General features: G+C 32.1%; 4 protein-coding genes across 6 annotated transcripts; 3 read left to right on the plus strand and 1 right to left on the minus strand.

Annotated features, from left to right (window-relative positions):
• Nucleotides 1-1569: 1569 nt before the first annotated feature.
• Nucleotides 1570-3086, plus strand: LOC108342506 (uncharacterized). Its single transcript, XM_017580291.2, has 4 exons — nucleotides 1570-2011; nucleotides 2112-2258; nucleotides 2337-2423; nucleotides 2632-3086. The coding sequence occupies exons 1-4, from the start codon at nucleotides 1643-1645 to the stop codon at nucleotides 2833-2835; spliced, it is 807 nt and encodes a 268-aa protein (XP_017435780.1). The 5' UTR covers nucleotides 1570-1642; the 3' UTR covers nucleotides 2836-3086.
• A 1094-nt stretch (nucleotides 3087-4180) lies between these two features.
• Nucleotides 4181-7172, plus strand: LOC108342273 (probable hexosyltransferase MUCI70). Its single transcript, XM_017580024.2, has 4 exons — nucleotides 4181-4630; nucleotides 4730-4933; nucleotides 5086-5646; nucleotides 6740-7172. The coding sequence occupies exons 1-4, from the start codon at nucleotides 4381-4383 to the stop codon at nucleotides 7108-7110; spliced, it is 1386 nt and encodes a 461-aa protein (XP_017435513.1). The 5' UTR covers nucleotides 4181-4380; the 3' UTR covers nucleotides 7111-7172.
• A 1380-nt stretch (nucleotides 7173-8552) lies between these two features.
• LOC108342731 (uncharacterized) lies at nucleotides 8553-9320 on the plus strand. Its single transcript, XM_017580523.2, has one exon. The coding sequence runs from the start codon at nucleotides 8617-8619 to the stop codon at nucleotides 9094-9096; it is 480 nt and encodes a 159-aa protein (XP_017436012.1). The 5' UTR covers nucleotides 8553-8616; the 3' UTR covers nucleotides 9097-9320.
• Nucleotides 9321-10204: 884 nt separating this feature from the next.
• On the minus strand, nucleotides 10205-14511 carry LOC108341028 (nuclear intron maturase 1, mitochondrial). Of its 3 annotated transcripts, XM_017578633.2 has the most exons (3): nucleotides 12028-14511; nucleotides 11724-11813; nucleotides 10205-10996 (listed from the first exon to the last, which is right to left on the minus strand). In XM_017578633.2, exon 1 carries the CDS (start codon nucleotides 14376-14378, stop codon nucleotides 12297-12299), a length of 2082 nt encoding a protein of 693 aa, XP_017434122.1. In that variant the 5' UTR covers nucleotides 14379-14511; the 3' UTR covers nucleotides 10205-10996; nucleotides 11724-11813; nucleotides 12028-12296. The 3 variants fall into 3 exon arrangements, with proteins under 3 accessions (XP_017434122.1, XP_017434120.1, XP_052735341.1); XM_017578631.2 differs by lacking the exon at nucleotides 11724-11813; XM_052879381.1 differs by having other exon boundaries at nucleotides 11724-14511.
• Between the last annotated feature and the right edge of the window lie 5907 nt (nucleotides 14512-20418).

The following is a 20418-nucleotide window of genomic DNA, read 5'->3' on the forward strand; positions in this document are numbered from 1 at the left end:
AGTAACACCCTTACAAGTATTGCAAACAGAGTTTGACTTTTGAAACCCATGTTGTTTTTAACAGGCTTGTTTGGCCCAACTTTAAATTAGAAGCAGGGTTTTATCTAATTTTAAATAAATCTCTGGAGCCAAAAAAAATATAGATAACTCTCTTAAAAATATTAGATGTATTTGGGATATGAGATTGAGTTCTCTTACTCAAAACACTTCAAGTTTGTTCCAAAGACCGGATGAGCTCTTTAGTAGTCTTCTATCATCCAAGTTATGTTGTTCGTTCTCTCTCATTTTTGTCTAAGCTATGTGGGTGGGTACTTATCAAACCATTCCGACATTCAAGTTAATAATATAGCCGAACGCTAAGCACAACAAGTGATGCATATATTGTATATAATGATTCGAAAGTCATACTTGAGACTTTTATTTATACTAGTTATGATGGTCTTTACCTTTCGCTAACCTAATGATGGTTCAATCATACCTTAATATGCATTAAGGGCTTAATGAGTCATTACCAGAAATAATTTGATCATACTGTTAGGTCATATTGGACACGACTTAGGTGAACAACTTAAGTGGACGACTTGAGAGGAGTAACCTGAGAAAATGATCTAGATAGACGACCTGAAAAAACGATCTAAGTGAATGACCTAACGTTTAACCTGGATGGTGCTTAGTCCTAAAGAGACAATACGGTACACACTTTAATTTGAGAGACTATACGGTACAAGATGAATTCAAATGTTTGCGAAAAATTCTACCAAAAAGGGTTTCTTTAGACAGTGCACCAATTTCAGTAGACAATGAAATTAAAAACAGTTGAAAATTAAAGTAAAACCATACTATATATACATTAGACAATTCAGAGATCTCTTTCTCAAAAGCCGATCAATTTAATGTAGCATTTTTTTTTCCTTTACAGGGTACAAGATATTTTATAAATATAATTAATTTCTTTTCGGATGAAGTTATTTTGTTATGTAATTTTTTTTATTTAAATATATACCTTTTATTTAAATTATAACCTTTTATTTTGAAAGAATCTCTTATATTTAGGTTTTATGGATGAAAACATAGAAGACCCTATAAGTTGTAATGAGATTTTCTTTTGAAACAAATGAGAAACAGTTTGTTAATAATTGTATAAAATCTTATTTTATAAGTTAGTTTCATGAAATTGAATTTAACTTAAAATTTGTTTCTTAATCATTTTATTAATGTATTATTTGTATAGTTTTTAATTTGTATATAAACTACACTTTATTTTAGGAGTATTTTGAAATCTTGATTTTTTTTTTCACATTAATTGTACATTGTTTTTGTAAAAGGATATATATGAGTTTTTGACGCATCCATATCCCCACGTACTAATCATCTACGGCCAGCTTTCATATCTTTTACAGTATTTTTCTTGAGCAGAGCATATATCTTTTACTTAAAACAAGGGTTTTCTTTAAGACATTCATTTCTTTACGTATTTGTCAAGCATAGAATCACAATACTTTATGACATTTCAGAAGCCATGTAAACACTATTTATACTGCTTTCACATTGGCTTTTGAGCTCAAAACTATGTCAAAAACATTCATCTGAAAAAAATACACTTTCATTCTCTTGTGTGGAGGAAAAGGAACAGTTCTTAAGCATGAAGCAGGTGGTAGAAAAGTTTTGTAACTTGTATCTTGCTCAAAGTTGGTGTGAAGATATACAAAATATAATCTCATATGTGAGTTCTAAGTGCGAGGCAAATGCCCCGAAAGTAATATCTTACGTAATCCTTGGCACTTTTTCTCTTTTGATTTTTGTGCTACTGAGAAGGACCAGGTCCAAGCCCAAGCCCAGGCCCAATAAACTTCAATCTACCAGGTCCTTCATCGTTAGAGAACTCCACAGTGGATATCCAGCACTTGAGAGACTGATGACAGAAGATTATAAACATCCATCAGCATTAGACAGCGCCCATGCTCTTATTAGGGAACTTCAAAAGGGTTTACCTGATTTACTGATTCTTCAGGTTTGATACATTAATACATTCTACATGCTTCTTCATGTTCAGATTAACGTTGTAAAGTGTCACTATTTAATGATGTTTTTTACATATCTTACCATTGAAGCAAAAAGTAAGAGAGTTGGAGATGTGGGAAGTGGAGGATTATGCAGAGAAAATACTTAGACCAGCGTTCAAAGAGGCTAATGAAAAGGAGAAACCACATGAAGCCTACGAGTTTGAAATGTTAATAGTGGAAGTGCTCATCTACAAGGTATCAAATTTTGGTTTTTAATTCATTTTTTATTTATCAAATTATTTGACATTAATTCCTTGAACGTGTTAATGGCAGGGAGGAATTTCGGATTTAGAAAGTGCCTTGCAATGTGAATGTTTGGCAGATGAATCGCTCAAAGATGCACGACGCCCACTGTACAAAGTACATATACCATACCTTTGCCAACCTTTTTTTAATCGATTAACCTAAATCCATTCTTACCTAACAAACCATAAACCATAAATCTTATTAATCAAACATATATTGTTGGGTCATGTTGGCCATACACTTTTAAATTTGTCCTGAAGTACATGAATTAATTATATGAAATATGGATGATCATGGTTGTTGTTTTGGATATATTTTACAGGCAATTATATACAAAATGCTGAGGAATATGGAGAAAGCTAAAGAACATTGGGATGAATTTATTGTAGTTGGAGACCCAGCTTTCGGTCGTCAAATTGAAATGGATTTTGATAAGTTTAAATATCATGTGAGTCGACTTCAAAAGGCAACAGAAAATGTTACAAAGAAAAGGAGCAGCATCAACTTCTCAACTTTCTCCATTTAATTACCTGTAAATATGTTTATTACATTTGTTTTCAAAGCTACAAAAACCTATGTCTTGTTATTACTCTATTATAATTTCTATTGATTTGACCGTAGAAGCGTAAGTTCAATCCTTGAAGGAACTTCTCACCTTCTCAAATTAGTGCAATCCCTTGGAGATTCAGACCCAAAAGAGATGTATTTTAAGCTTTCTTTTTAACAAAGCTCAAGCTTGTAATTTCGAGGTAAAATAATCAAATGGTATTTTATTAGATATCACATACAGATTAATGGGATCATTAATAAGTGATTAAGATAATCTAGTAGTTCTTTAATTCATTTGTATAACGGATACCAGAACTATTAATATTATGTATTTATTAGCTTGTCATGAGTGTTATTTAGGAATTAAATTTGATTAAAAACATTTCCTTGAAAATATTAATCTTGCATCTTAAAAACTGAAATAAAAAATTAAGTACCAAAATAAAAATTAAAAAAAAAGCTTTTTACTTTCGTGAAACATTTAGGTATCAATTTTATGAAAATAAAAAATATTGTTTTTGCATTTGCATCAGCAGGGAGGAATAGAAAAATTGTCGTGGTTTTAAGTTAGTTTGGTTGGATAGCTTATTATAGTACATCATTAATGTTGCATTTGGTAGTGAAGAAAAGGAACCGGGAGAAAAATAATAAATGAAGTGAAAATGAAGATGGTTTCATTAAGAGAAAAATATAATGTTTATATAATTTTATTCACAACATTATATAATCATAATATTCTCAATAATGTATTCACAGTATTATCAATAATAATATTCTCAATATTCATTGTAATAATATTGAAAATTATACATTATTGAGAGAGTATTGGGACTTATATATTCTCAATAGTGTGAATTATATATTATGAGAATTTTTTCATTATACATACATGATTTTATCATCAATAATTTTCTAGTATTCGAAAAAATAAAATGACAATTTATGTACTATATCAAATTTATTTTTTAAATATAAACTTCACTTAAAATATAATTTAGTTTGGTAAAATAATATCAATTTATGAATAACAAAATATACTAATAATAATAATAATAATTGATATTTCATCCTAAAGTGGATGAACCTTACAATAAAATACATTTAAAAAATGTTTAAATTTATTGGACTTTATTCTCATTACTCTTTTTTTTATAACATTCGTATGCACTGGTTTTATTGAAAAAAAAAATCCGTGGAGATCTATACCATTTTTAATAAGTCATGGCTACCAAATTTGATCTTTGAATTAAGGAAATAGTTTAATAGATAAAAATGCAGTTGTGGATTTATGTATTCTGAAACATTTCGACCGAACCTTGTATTATCAGAAGTAGGCCCCAACCTAGGCAAGAAAACATCAACATTGTTAGAAATGACAAATAACCGCCGCGAGGGTCACGATCACGATCATGATCATGATCATGCAGCAGCAACAACAACAACGTCATCAATCTTCGATAAACAGAGTGGAACGAACTGAACCCATGGAAGAGAAATCCCCAAAGAAGATCACTTTTTCATAATGGGGAAGCTAATAACCACCACTAAGCCTCTCATCTTCTACTCCAAGCTCCTCTGTTTTTCTCTGCTCTATCTCTTCACCACTCTTTTCCTTGCTTTCTATTCTCTCTCTCACTCCAAATGCTTCTTTCGATCCTCCCCTTTGGATCCTCTTCAGAATTCCCTCTTCTCTTACCCCTCTTCCTACGGAGAACACAAGTACGCTGTTCCAACCACCCGTTCGACATGCTCCTCCCCTGTTTTTTTCTCAGGTACCAATTACCTACCCGTGGTCTTATCACCACTTTTCTTCACGATTACGCCATCAAGATGATCACTTTTTGCTAATGGGTCGCGGGTTCTGGATTTAGATTACTGGGACGTTGTGCAGGAGATCAAGAGTCTCCGCGAGACCAACCGGCCTTATTCTGGGGCATTGCGGTATGTGGGGGGCAATGCTGATAGTTTTGGAGGAAATCTCAGCACCCTTGCCAGATTTTCCTATTTTGATCATCAAAATCGTAACACCGAAGTTCTCTGCGGATTTCTCAAGAAGTTTCCAGTCAGTGAATCTGGTCAGTTGCACGTGAATTCACTTGTCAGATCTTAATTCACCCTAGAAATATTGTAAATATTATATTGTAAATACAGTATAAAAAGTCCATTTCTTTAGTTTGATATTTCATCGTAATTTGCTTATGTCACGTGCCTTCTTCTCTTGATGCAGATCAAATTGCGATGGAACAGTGTGACAGTGTGGTTGTGGTTTCAGCAATCTTCAATGATCATGATAAAATCCGACAACCAAAGGGTCTTGGGTCCATCACATTGCAGGAAGTGTGTTTTTTTATGTTTGTAGACGACGTTACCCTCAAAGGTTTTGAACATCACGGATTGATTTTAATGAATTCAACAGAATACAATATAGGAGTGTGGAGGATTGTGAAGGTTGCTAAAGAGAATTTGTATCAGAACCCAGCGATGAACGGGGTTATACCAAAGTATTTACTCCACAGACTATTCCCGAATTCCCAATTCAGCATTTGGATAGATGCAAAGATGCAACTAATGGTTGATCCGTTGTTGTTGATTCATTCACTCGTTATATCTGATGATGTCGACATGGCTATATCAAAGCACCCTTTTTATGTTCATACCATGGAAGAAGCAATGGCAACTGCAAGGTGGAAGAAATGGTTGGATGTCAATGCCCTGAAGGTGCAAATGGAGACATACTGTGAAAATGGACTGCAACCATGGACTCCCAAAAAAAAGCCTTATGATTCAGGTAATTGGACATGTTTCACTGTTAATTTCTTTCGCTGAATTTTATGCTTTCATAGTACAAAATTGAAAACGTTGTTTACTTAAAAAATACTACGATTTTTACATTATATCAAGAACCTCAGAAACGAAGCAATGTTTATCATATCAACAGGTGTATTACATCTTTATGTGTGTTGAAGATATTAAACAGTGGACCTTGAAACTTGATCAGAAAGATTAAGCTTGCAAAAGAGCAAGTTAATTCAAATTCATTAATCATATTTAAGGGTATTATGTCAAGAACCTTAGAAAAGGTTCTATACCACATACTTTTTGACTGTCAAATATACTTTAATTTAATGAGTTCCAATCTTGAAGAGTGTGAGGACGTTTATTACTTTAAGGAACGTTAGAACTTTTGCACCGCCCTTGACCATAAATAGAGAATAGCCCATTAAACCCTGAAATATCTTTACTGGTAAGGCTTATGGGAGGAAGTTTTCTTCCCCATGTGGGGTAGTTCACTTAATTTGGCCCAGTTGTCCTTAACCAATTCCTTTTTATGAAATGGAACTATGAAATTAATGTTGAGGCGCTGGCACTTATTTAAAGGTCTATTCTGCTACTTTATTAGGTTATTTTTTCATTACAAGGAAGCAGGCCCTAGCTAACATTTCAATCTTTTGATCTAACAAGATTTCAGACTCGAGTAAGAAGAAAAGTAGCATTAAATTTCAATAATTAAAGTAGATGACTACTCACCAAAATCATGGTCCTCAAGCTTGTGAACCTTGAAATGTGTCGCAAGAGTATTGGATATTGCAATTTAACTGATCTAAGCAGTCCCTTTTTTTGGTTACACATAACGTATTTATTAACAGTTGTATTAAAACATTGATGAGCGAGACTCACATTCACATGGAGATGCTGGTTTTGTACCTAATTTTGTCCTTTGGCTAAACCATTTTTGTTTCTACTTGGCTTGTCTACTATAACTTTTGCATATGGTATGTTTATCATCCATAACAAGCCCATACCTATAACAAAGGATTGCTCATGTCATTTGAATGTATTTGCATATGAAATGTTTATCCTCCTTGAATTGTTCATGGCAGATGTACCAGATAGTGCTTTGATATTGAGGAGACATGGACTCGGTAGCAACCTCTTCTCATGCCTTGTATTCAACGAGTTGGAGGCATTTAACCCAAGAGATCAATTACCGTTTGCATTTGTGAGAGATAAGATGAAGCCGGAGGTGAAGATAAACATGTTTGAGGTGGAAGTTTTGGAACAGGTGGCAGTGGAGTTCAGACACAATCTGAGGAGCAGTGATGGGACCACTTTTAAGAAAGTGTCGAGTTCGGGAAAAGCCAAAAGAGCACACCCTGATTTGCTGTATGTGAATGGAAGTTGTTGCAGCAAGTGCCAGAAGTATCTTTCGATAATGTGGGGTGATACATCAAATGATGAAGGACCCCATTAAAGAGAGATAGTAAGAGAAATTCTTTTGTTTATATAATATATAAAGATCGATTCTTTTGATTATGGAGAAAAGCTGAGAACCTGTTACATGTAGCAGGAATGCTTCCTCTGTTCTTCTCTTTTGTAACATTTATGTGTTGTTGCTCCATTTTTTTAATCATTGAACTTTGCACGTCGTTGTTGAAAGTTGTGGGTGGAATAATGTAATCATAGTGAGAATGATTTGTTGATTAAATATTAGTAAGAAGATGCGGTAATCCCAAGGTTGCTTGAAAGAAAAAGTTTGCAAATCTCGAATAAAACGTACCACTCACTCCTTCTACCACACTTTTTCTACCACATCTAAACTAACAAAACAATATAAAAAATATATAAAGATGATGATATTTTCACACCTAAAAGTTTTTATATTATTTTTTTTCCTGATATCAAAAAATCATTTTCCAAACCCAAAAGGAAAAACCATATTTGTATATTTTTTATGCCAAAGAGTTGGACAAAGCTATCAATGTAACTGACCAAGATGCATTATAACAAGTTGCGGTACCATGAATATAGTGTAAAAAGAATGAAAAAGTAATTTTCAAATTAAGATTCTGGTTTAGGTGTACTTTCAACCCTTCTAATTTAATGCGCAGATAATTTTGTAAGTCATTTTTATATTGAAAATGGTATAGCAGTTATTAAAATTAAATTAAATGCATCTGCAAAGCTATTATTAAAATGAAGAGGAAAGAGAAATATTAAAAAGGAAACAGAAATGTGATAAATAATATTATAAAAGACGTAAGGGACTCATGGGATACATATAGTTTATACATTATAAGAAAACAATTATTATTATTTAAAATGTAACATCATTATTAGTTTTAAGTCAACTAACTTTTTCATTATGTTACGCTAGGTGCTAATCTTCAATTGTATCCGTGCATTTATTTGCGCATTTATTTTCTAATTTAACTTTTATTATAATTATGACAAAAGTAAATTGTTCTATTTTTGACGTACCTACAAAAAAAGCAAACCCAAAAATCAATATGACCACAACCAAAATCTAATCACAAGTTTGGGCTCACAAACTTGCATGAAAAATATAAGATGAGTTGAGATTTCAGGTATGTAAGTCTACATAGGCCTAGATCGCATAGGTTTGTAGTTCGCACGGGTTTAGGATGGAATAGGGTGAACCAATTTACAAGATTAAAACTGAAGGTATTTTAAGAAAAATATACTGTCATTTGTAATTGGTTATTAGAAAAAATATTGTTCACTTTAATAATGTATAAAAAATGAAGATATAAAAGAAAAAGGTAGAACCCTCCTCTCAACCTAACTAACTAACTACCCTGACCACAAAGTGTCATTGACCCCACAACACAAAACACCTTCCCCGTTGCCCCAAACCCATTCTATTATAATTCTAGCCACCCACCCAATGTTTTCATCTCTATCAAATTAACTCAATATTTTACCACGCTGTCCCCTCCCTCATACTTCCTCCACCACAATGACAACCACACAAATAGCGCACCACCGTGACGCGGCGGAGATCTACAAGGGCGAAGCCGTGTGCAAGCAAAAGTCACGGCTCCTCCTGGACGAAATTCTGCTCCCGAGAGGGTTGCTTCCCTTGGACAACATCGTGGAGATGGGCTACAACCGAACCTCCGGCTTCGTCTGGCTCAAACAGAAGCACAAGAAGGAGCACCGCTTCACCTCCATAGGACGCACCGTTTCCTACGACACCGAGGTTACTGCCTTCGTCGAGGAACACCGCATGCGAAGGGTCACCGGCGTCAAGACCAAAGAACTCTTCCTCTGGGTCACCATTTCCGAAATCTTCGTCGAGGAGCCCGCTTGCGCTAAGATTTCCTTCGCCAACTCCACCGGAATTTCAAGGTCCTTTCCTCTCTCTGCTTTCTCCATCCAAGACGAACAACAACAACATCAACACAACACCACCAACACCGCCGTGCACAAACGGTAGGAGTAGTAGTAATTGCCAAAATCATCGACAAAAAAAATTAACATTATTCTGGAATGATTATTTCTCAATTTGCTTTATTATGTAGGTTAGTTTGATGGAGAATTAAGATTGAAGGAATGAATTGCTACGTTACGTTGCATGCATGCATATACATTTATAGGTTCGGATTTTGGTTTTATACTGTCAATATTTTTAATGATTGATCTGAGTGAAATATTAAATAGTTGGAGAAGTTAGCATGTTCAATGGCCTCCTTCAATTTGATATTCTCCCTTCAAAGTCTCATTTTCTTCCCAAAAATTATCTGAAAAACAAGTCACAAACTTGCTTAAAGAAGTGTAGGTGGTATAAATAATGTGACATGATAAGGAAGAAAAACATACGAGCATACGCTTCATGTTACATAGACCTATTTTAAATACTTTTTTCTAATTTTATATATACTTATTATATATTGTTTTTTTATTTTATGATTAATTTTTTTTTCTATCTCTATCTTCTTATCACACCATATTTCTTATAAATCTATAACTTTTTGTTCCATTTTATAGATGTATCTTAAGTGTTAAATCAAATGTTCATAAGTCATTTTACTAGAAAAATTGTTGATGGAATTTATACAAAAAATCACTTTATTTTGTCTTCGTCAAGATCTTTTTATTTTTAGCTGTTAAAGGTCGTGTTTAGCAAACAAATGCATTTAGTTCAAATAAATGACGATTAACATTTGGCATTATTTCTTATCATAATATCATATAATGAATATTTAATTCAATTTTATAAAATTATTGTTTTGATCGAACAATTATCCAAATAATTTTTTTCCTACTTTATTCTACTCTTCTTATCTTCACCTGTATACTTATTTTCTAAATTGTTTATCTATTTTAATAATATAATTTTATCTGTAATAAAAACTTAATTTCAATATTTTGTAACAAAATAAGAATAGTTAAAGATATTTATGTATCACAAAAATAATTTGCATAAACTACATACAAAGCCTTAAATATATTATTTGCAAACAGCAACATAAAAATTAGAAGTCGGGGTTTTTGTATTCCTAAAACCGAACTAATGCAGTAACTTAAAAATTCACGGGGAGAACTTGACAGAGAAAAATATTGTTGTCATTAATTCAACCCAACTATATAAACCTTGGATGAATATGACGTAAACCTTAAATATTGAATTTGATTGATAGTCCAGGCTGGTTTCTAATCTTGTCTTGCACAAATCATGATGGTTTTCCTAAAATGGAGGAACCGTGAACCATTCACCTTTTTTTGATAAAGGTACACCAACCGGGAATTGTGTGAACTGTAGACCCCAACAAAATAATACGTTTCCACCCTCTCTATTAAGACCAACTCCACCATCAACGCGATACAATCATCATGGGTTTTTTCCACCCCTTCTTCGCCTTCTTTCTACTCTTTCTATCGTTCTATTTTCTGACCACACCAACACTTGCCTGGCCTCAGAGTCACGGGCCGAACGCAGTAGTTGACATAAGAAATGACCTACCCAACAACACCAAGGTGCAATTGGAACTTGGCTGCGACAAAAGTCCTTTCATTTATCTCAAACTATGCCATCACCGCAACAGCACTATCACAGAGGATCAAGATTCCAAATGCACGGCTGAGTGGTTGCCGTCGTTCACCACTTGGGACGTGTACCATGCCAAGAGAGACAAAGGCCACCAAACAGTTTATTGGTCAATAAGAAAGGACGGTTTCTACCACAGTTGGGATGGATCTAACTGGAAGCTCCTGGAAAAGTGGTACACTGAATGATAAACATCATACCTTGAAAACTTTACTTCCCTCAAGTTGTATGTATATCAATCATCAACGTTCCTTCATGTCATGAATAGTCTCCACTCTCTAGCAAGTATCTAGTTTTCAATATAGAAGAATGTTATGCAGAACAATAGATACATCCAACTAATCGTAAAAACACTTTGTTATGCAGTCTCCAAATCGGATCAATGGACTAGTGCAAGTTACAACTATTCATTTGCATAATATACAAATAAAGGTAAACCTCAAATTGAAGCTTCTTTTTGCCAGTAAACTAAATATTGATGTTCACTCATCCTATGCCAAGCGTGTAATTAGGTATTTCAACTACCTATTAAAATGAATATTGAAGAAATTCATCGAATTAACCTCATTTGGTAAACAAAGCAGCTGCGAGAATTCCAGCGTATGTTTAATTATGAAGTTAACAACATACACAAAATGGTTGATATTAAATCAAAATTCCTAACATTGATGACTTTTGGTCCCTGGGAGTCAGTGACTCCAATAGGTAATCATATACCTTGAGAGTCAAATGACTCCTAAGGATAACTAAACTGTAATAAAGATTGGAATGCTACACAAGCACAATGAGATGACTTTTGGTTCAGAACTGCTATACAAATCCAAACTAAAGAAAAACTGAAAAAGAAATATGAGCAAAAGACAGAGATTAGTTATGAAATAACAGAAAACAAAAAAGGAAACCATATATTTTGATGTAGAGAACGAATCCCAACATATATAAATTTTTTTTATTATAAATATCAAACATTTGTCCACTACCGAATACAGATATCCAAGAAATATAGCCCGCAGTACCTAAAATGTATTAGTACGTGGAATTTCCTCTTTGTATTCCATAAAAGACCATCTAACTCTGAATATCCCAAGCTAAATTCTTTAATATCACTGGAAATCCACATGCAAACATTCAGCACATACATAATCAGATAGAAGTTTGCAAGCAGTGCTTACATGGAGACATAACCAGCAAAAGAATATTTATTAATATAATGAACAATATCTTCCTCAATTCATAATTTCATGTTAAATCCACGACCTCGATGAATCTTAACTTCACCATTTGCCAACAATTCAACAATGTTAAAAAAATTGTTTGTACCTTTTGCTATGTTACAAATTGTCAGTACTCAGTAGTTAATTACAATGTTGCTATCCGAGTCCCGCACCCATCCAATGGGAGTATTCTGCCTTTCATGTACATAATGTCAACACGGACTACCATTTCTCGTGATAATGGTATTTGAAGGATTTTCACCCTGAAGTACTCGAAAACAAAAGGCTCGGCAATGCACTCAACCAATTTTCTACCAGATCACACCAATTTGGAAGCAGAACCTTGGTATTGAGAAGATTCCATTTATTTTAGGTTTACTCAGTTATCTCCTTAAAATCAGATTTTAATTTGTTATCCTCGTTAGATCGAAAATAACAAACTCCTAGAGTTTTGTAGTTCCATACCATTTGTGATATTTCATCTTGAGGCAGATTTAAACCTTTTTGCTTAACAGATCTGAGCAACTCACAGAAAAACTTGGGATTTTCAAGTTTTATATACTCATGCAACAGCCTCTCATGATCCGGGGTCCAATTCCTTGGGAATGGAGTATAATCACAAGATGGAATCAAAGACATGTGCGAAAACTGAACACCTTCAATTGCATCAACCAGCCCCATCCTCAAAAGATCTGAATATTCAGGTGCAGAATTGTTGCTGCTCTCTCTCAGAGGACGGCTGAGATTTCGTGAAGCTATTCCATACACCTTGGCTCGGGACTTCAGCCTATACCTAGCAGCATACAATTTGGCCAATGAGCTCCGGACAACATAGGCACAAAAGCCAACAACCTTTTTGCGATTGTCAGCATACCTATACCAATCAGCCATGGTCTCAAGGAACTTGTTCATTTGAGAATTTGTGTGAGCTTGACCCGAGTACAACATAGGATTGCACGGAAGTGGCTCGGGGTCCTTATCACCCTTAACAAGCTCAAGCCTCCTAAACTGGCGAATGCATTGCTGCAAGCTAGCAGTAACAGAAAGCAAAGTCCCCACCCCCTTTTCACTCACAATGTTCCCTCCAGAACCCGTGTAACGCAAGGTAGGGTGTATCACCCTCCGGCATATTATATGATCCAAGAACCGTATCCCCCTAGTAATATGTTCAATCTCCAACATGGAATTATCCAACCTCACCCCAAACACACTCTCACAAAATGCAACAATCTTCTTCCTCAATTCCACAGCATCCTCTCTAGGCCCTCGAATCCCAATCAAAAAATGCCCCCCATATCTAATGTAATCCATCTTCCTAGTCTTTTCCTTCCCACTCGATGGAACAAACTCAGGCCATGCCGGGTTATGACACCCATCATCAATCGAATACTTCCATATGGAATCAAACTCACTAGGCCTAAAAAACTCAACAATCCTTTTCTCCATCCAACAATCGAACTCATTAAGACAAACATTAGCAAGCAAAGGACTTAAAATTCCACAATGGCCATAATTAGGTACCTTGGCAGCCTCCTCAGGAGCAAAACTAAAAAACGTTCTCAACCAATAAGGATCAGGTTTCGGCTCATTCTCTTTTAGAATCCTCTTCTTCGTAGCCCTTCTCTTCTTAAGTCTAATCAACTCCTCGACGTTCTCTTCCTTGCGCGATACACTACGCAATTTTACCCGCTCAAGCGCAGATTTTATCAACCCCAGAATTTTCTTATCCCTGGTACCCTTTTCAAGGGAACACATTACTACATGTGGATCCACGTGGTTCAAAATCTCGGACAAATCCCCTTTGAGGAACCACAAGTACCCTGCGAAGTTACTCCGAATGGTGCGAATAACCGTGTGGGCATTTCGACCAGGTCGAAAAGCATGCGATTTGGGGGAGAACCGGGGTTCAAAAACCGGTTCGAGAATCATGAGTAGCACCTCCTGAACAACGCGGTCCTGGAAGCAGGACGCGTCGGATTTGATAGCAGCTTGGAGTCTGCGTTTAGAGAGGGGCTTTGAAAGGGCGGCGTCGTTGGGAGCACGAAGGAGAGGATTCGTTTTGTTGTTCCATTCGAAACGGTTGCGGATTACGGCATTACGGAGGGAGAGCAGGGAGTGGAGAACGGGGGTGCCGACGGCGTTACGCGGAGGGAAAGTGCCGGTGGCGTGGGCACATGAGCGTTGGTAAGCTAAGAGCCAGAGATCGAAGTTGGAGAGGAAGCCGGTGAGGTTGGGGAACGAGGTGTTTGGCGGAGAGGAGAAGGTTTTGACCCATAGAGAAGTGCAAATTTCGATTGGGTCTTGTTTCAATAGAGAGTGCGGGTCTGGGTTCTGGTTTCCTTGGTGATGGGGTTGAGGGGAATGAGAGGAAAATGGACGCGATAAGCGGTGGAAGTGGAAGAAAGAGAGTGTGGTTCGATGGAACCCAAAGTGTTCGACGATTTTCCTGAATGACATTTTGTCACATTCTTGCAGTTGGTTGACTTGGGAACTCCCTCTGGCGTTCCAGAACTATTCGAGTCCAACGGTGCTGCTGGGCACCTTGGAAACATGAGTCATTTTAAATCACAGATAAGTTTCAAAATTCATTCAGTACTAACTGTCACAAAGTGATTCCATGAATGATCATTAGAAACAAAACAATTATTTTATTTAATATGCATTTTAAATACTCAATATCACATTTACATATTTTATTCACTAAAACTTATATTTACATTTCTGCAAAGGTATATTAAAACTAAAATTTACTGATATAAGTATATTATGCTAATCACTATTCGTCATTATACTTATCTGTTAATTCAACCCAGCTTAATAGCTCACTTATTAATAAGCTGAAAGAATTTGAATTTGATCTAATCCATTATAGATTGGTGAGTTAAATGGATTGACTCACATGCTTACTTAATTATAATTTATTTTAAAATAATTTTTTTTAATTTAAATTTAAAAGAAATTTATTCTAAAATGATGTTAAATTCCAAATACGATTCAAAATAAAAATATCATACAATTTAAGCATAATCCAAAAACAAGCACAAAGGATGAACAAATAAATTTTTAATATTGTTTGTATCACTTGTCCATTTATAATATTAGAGTCTTGAATAGATAAATGTATAATATTTTTCTCTCTTCAAACATCTTTTTTTTGTAATCCTTATCTACAATATAATAAAAAGGCAACATGGCTCACCGAAGGTTCAACCAGAATGAACCGGGTTATAAGTGAGCCAAGTTAAAAACTAACCACATAAAAAAATTACAATTTTTTCAAACCCAACCCGACTCAACCCCTTGATGAGCCGGGTTGATTCACATATTACAACTCATTTTGACAACAATAATAATAAGACATCGATAATATTATAATGCAGATATATAAAATAGTAATAAATATATTATATATACAAATCAAATATGATCCGATTATAATCGATATATTCTTGATTAAATATTACGTTGTTTAAAATTATTTAGTAACTTACTTTTATGAATTAAAATCCATACAATGCATATTTTAAAATACACTAAGATATAAATTATTTGATTTTTTTAATCTTAATAAAAATAAATTATTATAATGATATGAAATTAGAATTTAATAGTTAGTAAATAAAATTAGTTTTTTATATATACAACACCTAAATAAAGATTATACTGATATAATTTAATCTCTTTTTATATGTATGTGTGTATATATATGGAAAATTCTATAAAAAAATCTTTATTAAATGAAATTATCATGTGTATACGAAAGTAATTTACTATTACTGTCTAATAAATGTGTGATTAACATTACTGGATGGTTTTTTCAAGGGCTTCTGTTTTTTTTTTTAAGTTCACTCTCAATTTTCATCTATTTCAAAATTTGATTACATCACATAATAATGAAGAAGCTAAAGAGCATGTTGAACATATAAGATTTCAAAACAAAGCAAGTTTTTATTTATTTTGCATAATCATTCTTTTTTAGTTTTTAAAATGTTTTAGTCATCAATCTCTGTTGAAAAAGGTGATTCTCATAGCTTAATCTACCATAGTGAATTTCTCTTTTATTTAAATACCTTGCTATAGGTTTCTAGTGATGGTAGCATTTATAAGAACATAGATAAAAAAATCTACAAAGAATAAAGTTATATATATATATATATATATATTATAATGATAATATGTTTTCCTTATTAATATGTTTTAATAGTTAAAATTTTAAAAGGATTTTTCAAAAGCAGAGGCTATCTACACAAACCCTTTTATTCTCAATTCTCAAAAGTTAGGTTCTCTCAATATCCTTTCCTTCTCTCTTAGAAAATTGGTCTCGTTCTTTTTTTCTCTTGATTCAAAGTCATATAAACAATTAGTAAGAGTCCTACCATACAATTTGATCAATTTCATATTCAGGTAAGTTCCAATTTCTGCTCCTCTTAGAAAGCAAATACTATTTTTCTTATACATGCAGTTTTCCCTAATTGCTTGTAGCTTTTATGTTATCTAGTGCATCTTCATTTAGACATTATTCTTAAACCATGCTTTGGTAATTGATTTAGCTCTTGGGTTGTGTAAATAGGATTGTCGTAGTGGTGAAGCTGAATAAGGGAAGAGTTGTGATAGGAGTCTTACTGTAAGGAAAACTGATAATTTAAATTGTTTGTAAAGATTTTGTGAAGTTTGATTTGATGAAATTTTGAAAAGTTTTTTGTGATCCGTGTTGTGATTTGAGTTGGTTATATTTTGATGGTTGATGAATTGTAATAGTCTTATACTTATTCCTATATACATTTATATAAATATAAATACGTGTATAGGACTTCTTTTGAGTATAAAATAAGTTTTTAACTTTTTTTACCTCGTCGATATATATCTCGATTTGAAAACCGAAGTGTATTTTAAAAATATCACTTGTCATTTTTTTTTGTTGTATTAGTGTAAATAATGACTTAAATAACATCATTATTTTTTGATATGTGAGATTTTAGCTCAATAAAATCAATATTTTGGAGTTAAAATAATTTTCGATTGTTCTTGATTTATGAGATTTTAATTCTTCGTGAAAATTATAATTTGATTAGAAAGACTATTTATAATTAATATTGATTCAAGTTTTATGACGAGGAAGAAGAGAGTATGTATTACAAGAAAGTCATTAAATAACAACTATAAAAAAATTGGTAATTATATTAATTAAGTTAAATATCATTTTATGAATTAAAAGTTATTAATATTTAATTTAGTTTCTATTATTAATAAAAAAAATTAATTAATTTACAAATTAGAGTTTAAATTATTCTTTAACAACTAGGATGTTAGCTATGTATTTTGGTGACGTTAAAGCAACCAACAAACTCATAACGGAGTATTCTTATTGTATTATTACATGACCAATATTTTGTGCATGATAATTTATGCTGGGTTTTAAAAATATGACAAGCAAAGTAGCAATATTGGAAAAACTAAATACGCCAAATGTATACCATAAAAGAAAAAACAAGACAAAAAGTGGGTGTACCACATAAGAATCAAGATATTAATTTTAATATAATATCTATTCATGAGTAAAGGTAACAATAAATTATGTATAAATCGTTGTTACATATTTTAAAGCATTTTGATCAAATTTTAATATTTTCAAAAGAACATTTTTTAATATTGGTACTTTGTGTTTTAATTTATCATTATTTAGTATTTAATATTTTCATGGAATAAATTAGCTTTGCATTTTAATTTAATATCTCTCATTTTGGATAAAAATAAGTATAAAATTAAACCTTTTTTTCATCTAAAGCAAATTTGAAACCTATAGTTTCATACTGTTGGGGAAGCAGCTTTAAATCATACAAAGGTGATTATTTAATGAAAGGGTTCGTTTGCTCACATCAATCACTAATCAACTTAACTTTGATTTATGCTGTCTCTAACTTTACGCAAATCATAATAAGTGGAATTAATAATCGCCCCAAAACAAAATTCCCTTCCAATTCTAACAAAACATAATCAATCTTTAGCCCCAAATGCTAAAAACTAGCCTTTTAGAGTGTTTTTGAATTTGAAAATACTATTACGATTAAATATTTAAATTTTGTTTTAGATATATAATAAATAATACAAAAGGATGCAGAATTTCTTAATCATCACTTTGATTTTTTAAGAACTTAATTTAGTTACTTTTTTTATCGTGGTATTCAATTTAGTTATATATTAGAGCTTGTGCTAGAGGAATAAGTTGGATCAGTATTGAGCTAGTTGATTCACACTTAATACTATTTATTTTTTTATTTTTTGAAAACGGCTAACTTGATAATATTTACCATTTTATCTTGAAAAAAATAATTTTTTATTGAATGTAATTTTAATAAGGCGAATAAATTCGAAACGATTATTAGAATCATATGAAACAAAATACGTTCGGTGGCTCCAGAAATAAGAGTGGGACCCACTCTATGAAACACGGTTAATGTTAAATAAAGGTTTAATTGCTTCCTTTGTCCCCAGTTTGGTTGAATTGTGTCAAATTCATCCTCATTTTTTAAAAAGTTTCATTGTCGTCCTCACGTGGTGTAAAAGTTTCATTGTCGTCCTCACGTGGTGTAAAAGTGTCAATTGAATCCAAACATAGAAAAAATTTGTGTCAAAGTAGTCATTTTTCCTATATCTCTGTGTCTTCCTTTCATACAAAGTACAGATATTCATTTTACCTTATGCAATTTAAGGTTTTTCATAGCTCCAGAGAAGTGACATATGAAAAGAAGACACAGAGATATAGGAAAAATGACTACTTTGACACAAATTTTTTCTATGTTTGGATTCAATTGACACTTTTATACCACGTGAGGACGACAATGAAACTTTTTTAAAAATGAGGATGAATTTGACACAATTCAACCAAACTGGGGACAAAGGAAGCAATTAAACCTTAAATAAAAGAAAAAGGTAAACATAAGACAACATTAACAAAGAAAGATTATCTTTTGTCATAATTTTAAATTAACATCTAGTGATAAGGTCTTAATCACAACTACAATATCAATCACTAAACGACAATTTATCAACACTAAAGATACGAACAGTTTAAAAAGTTGCCCCGAAAATTACACAACTCATGGGTGCAAATTTTCACAATTTTATATTATTTAAATCTATTAAATTTTATATTTAACATCAAATAAATTATAATTACTGAAATATATTAATATTGATTATCTCTTAACTGATTTTGATCCATATTGTCTTTTTTTCAAGCTTTATTAAAAGAAATGTTAACTGATATTAATAATATAAAGTTTTTTTTTCAATTGACGTAGATCAATGTTATTTCACTAATTATTTAGATTAATATAACTTATTTTCATAATAATATTGATTAAAGCATTTTTTTTTCCAATTTTTCAAATCGTTATATATTGAAAATTCTCTTAAGTTAATATTGACAAAAGAATGTTAGTCAATATTAATCCAAAGTTTATCAATCAACATTATATAAAATACTTTTAATAAAACATTAACAAAAAATATATCGGTATAATTAATAAAAGATGTCACTACATAAATTGACAATAAAAAAAATAATGATGATGTTAATAAAATAAATCTAATTCATATTTGTCAAGAAATAGCGGTTTTCACATTGATGAAAAAAATCTTAACTAAATTTTGAGCAATAAATAATAATGATTTATAAAAAAAATTATTAAGTAGATAAAAAATAACTCATGTTAATATTAAAAAAGTAATTGGAAAGTGATTTTTTTCAATACTAGTAAGAAAAAACTTAATTAACATTGATTGAAAAATAATCATAACCTACCTATATTGTATAGAAAATAACTTTTGATTGATATTGAATGAAAAATAAGTTCAAACGGGATCAATTAAAAATATTTTCAAGTTGATATAAATTGAATAAAAAGACGTATTTGACATCAATAAAAAAAAATCATTGATATGTGGATAAAAACACCTTAACTAACATATTGAGAAATAACTTCAACCTATATATCAATAATAAAATAATTGTGGTGATGTTAGTTAAAAAATAAACACAATTGACTTTAGGCTGAAACATTTGCCAACATTTATCAATAAACAATGTTAATATTATTACATTTAAATAAATGTCGCTCAAGTTAACAATGTTTCTCAAATTTGAGTGACATAATACTTTCTTCCAAAATCTCCTCCTTAAATAATAACGTGCTTGTTTTTTTAATCAAACAAAACATGCTTTACATACTCAAATAGTGTATGGGAACTAATTCATTAGAAACTCTATTTTTATAACATTTTTTTGTTTAAGATTATGTGCACTAATTATGAGGAAGAATAATAGATATATTATTTTAGAAACAGTTTTACTAGTAATCTATCTTTTTCATAAATACATTATTTTGTGTAAAAAAGTCATTGATTTGAAGATATGCTGAAGAAAAAATAAAATTAATAATTCATCGGACGGTGAAAATATCTTATTAGGAAACTTTTCATATAGTTAAAACTGTAG

The sequence above is a fragment of the Vigna angularis genome, chromosome 6 (assembly GCF_016808095.1).
Source record: "Vigna angularis cultivar LongXiaoDou No.4 chromosome 6, ASM1680809v1, whole genome shotgun sequence".
NCBI lineage: Eukaryota > Viridiplantae > Streptophyta > Magnoliopsida > Fabales > Fabaceae > Vigna > Vigna angularis.

Excerpts from the sequence above, each read along its gene's own strand:
- LOC108342273 (XM_017580024.2), top strand. The coding sequence starts at position 4,381 with ATGGGGAAGCTAATAACCACCACTAAGCCTCTCATCTTCTACTCCAAG. Across the intron at positions 4,631-4,729 it reads CTCCCCTGTTTTTTTCTCAG|ATTACTGGGACGTTGTGCAG; the intron begins GTACCAATTACC and ends TTCTGGATTTAG. Across the intron at positions 5,647-6,739 it reads AAAAAAGCCTTATGATTCAG|ATGTACCAGATAGTGCTTTG; the intron begins GTAATTGGACAT and ends TGTTCATGGCAG.
- LOC108342731 (XM_017580523.2), top strand. The coding sequence starts at position 8,617 with ATGACAACCACACAAATAGCGCACCACCGTGACGCGGCGGAGATCTAC.
- LOC108342506 (XM_017580291.2), top strand. The coding sequence starts at position 1,643 with ATGAAGCAGGTGGTAGAAAAGTTTTGTAACTTGTATCTTGCTCAAAGT. Across the intron at positions 2,012-2,111 it reads CTGATTTACTGATTCTTCAG|CAAAAAGTAAGAGAGTTGGA; the intron begins GTTTGATACATT and ends TTACCATTGAAG. Across the intron at positions 2,424-2,631 it reads CACGACGCCCACTGTACAAA|GCAATTATATACAAAATGCT; the intron begins GTACATATACCA and ends TATATTTTACAG.
- LOC108341028 (XM_017578631.2), bottom strand. The coding sequence starts at position 14,378 with ATGTCATTCAGGAAAATCGTCGAACACTTTGGGTTCCATCGAACCACA.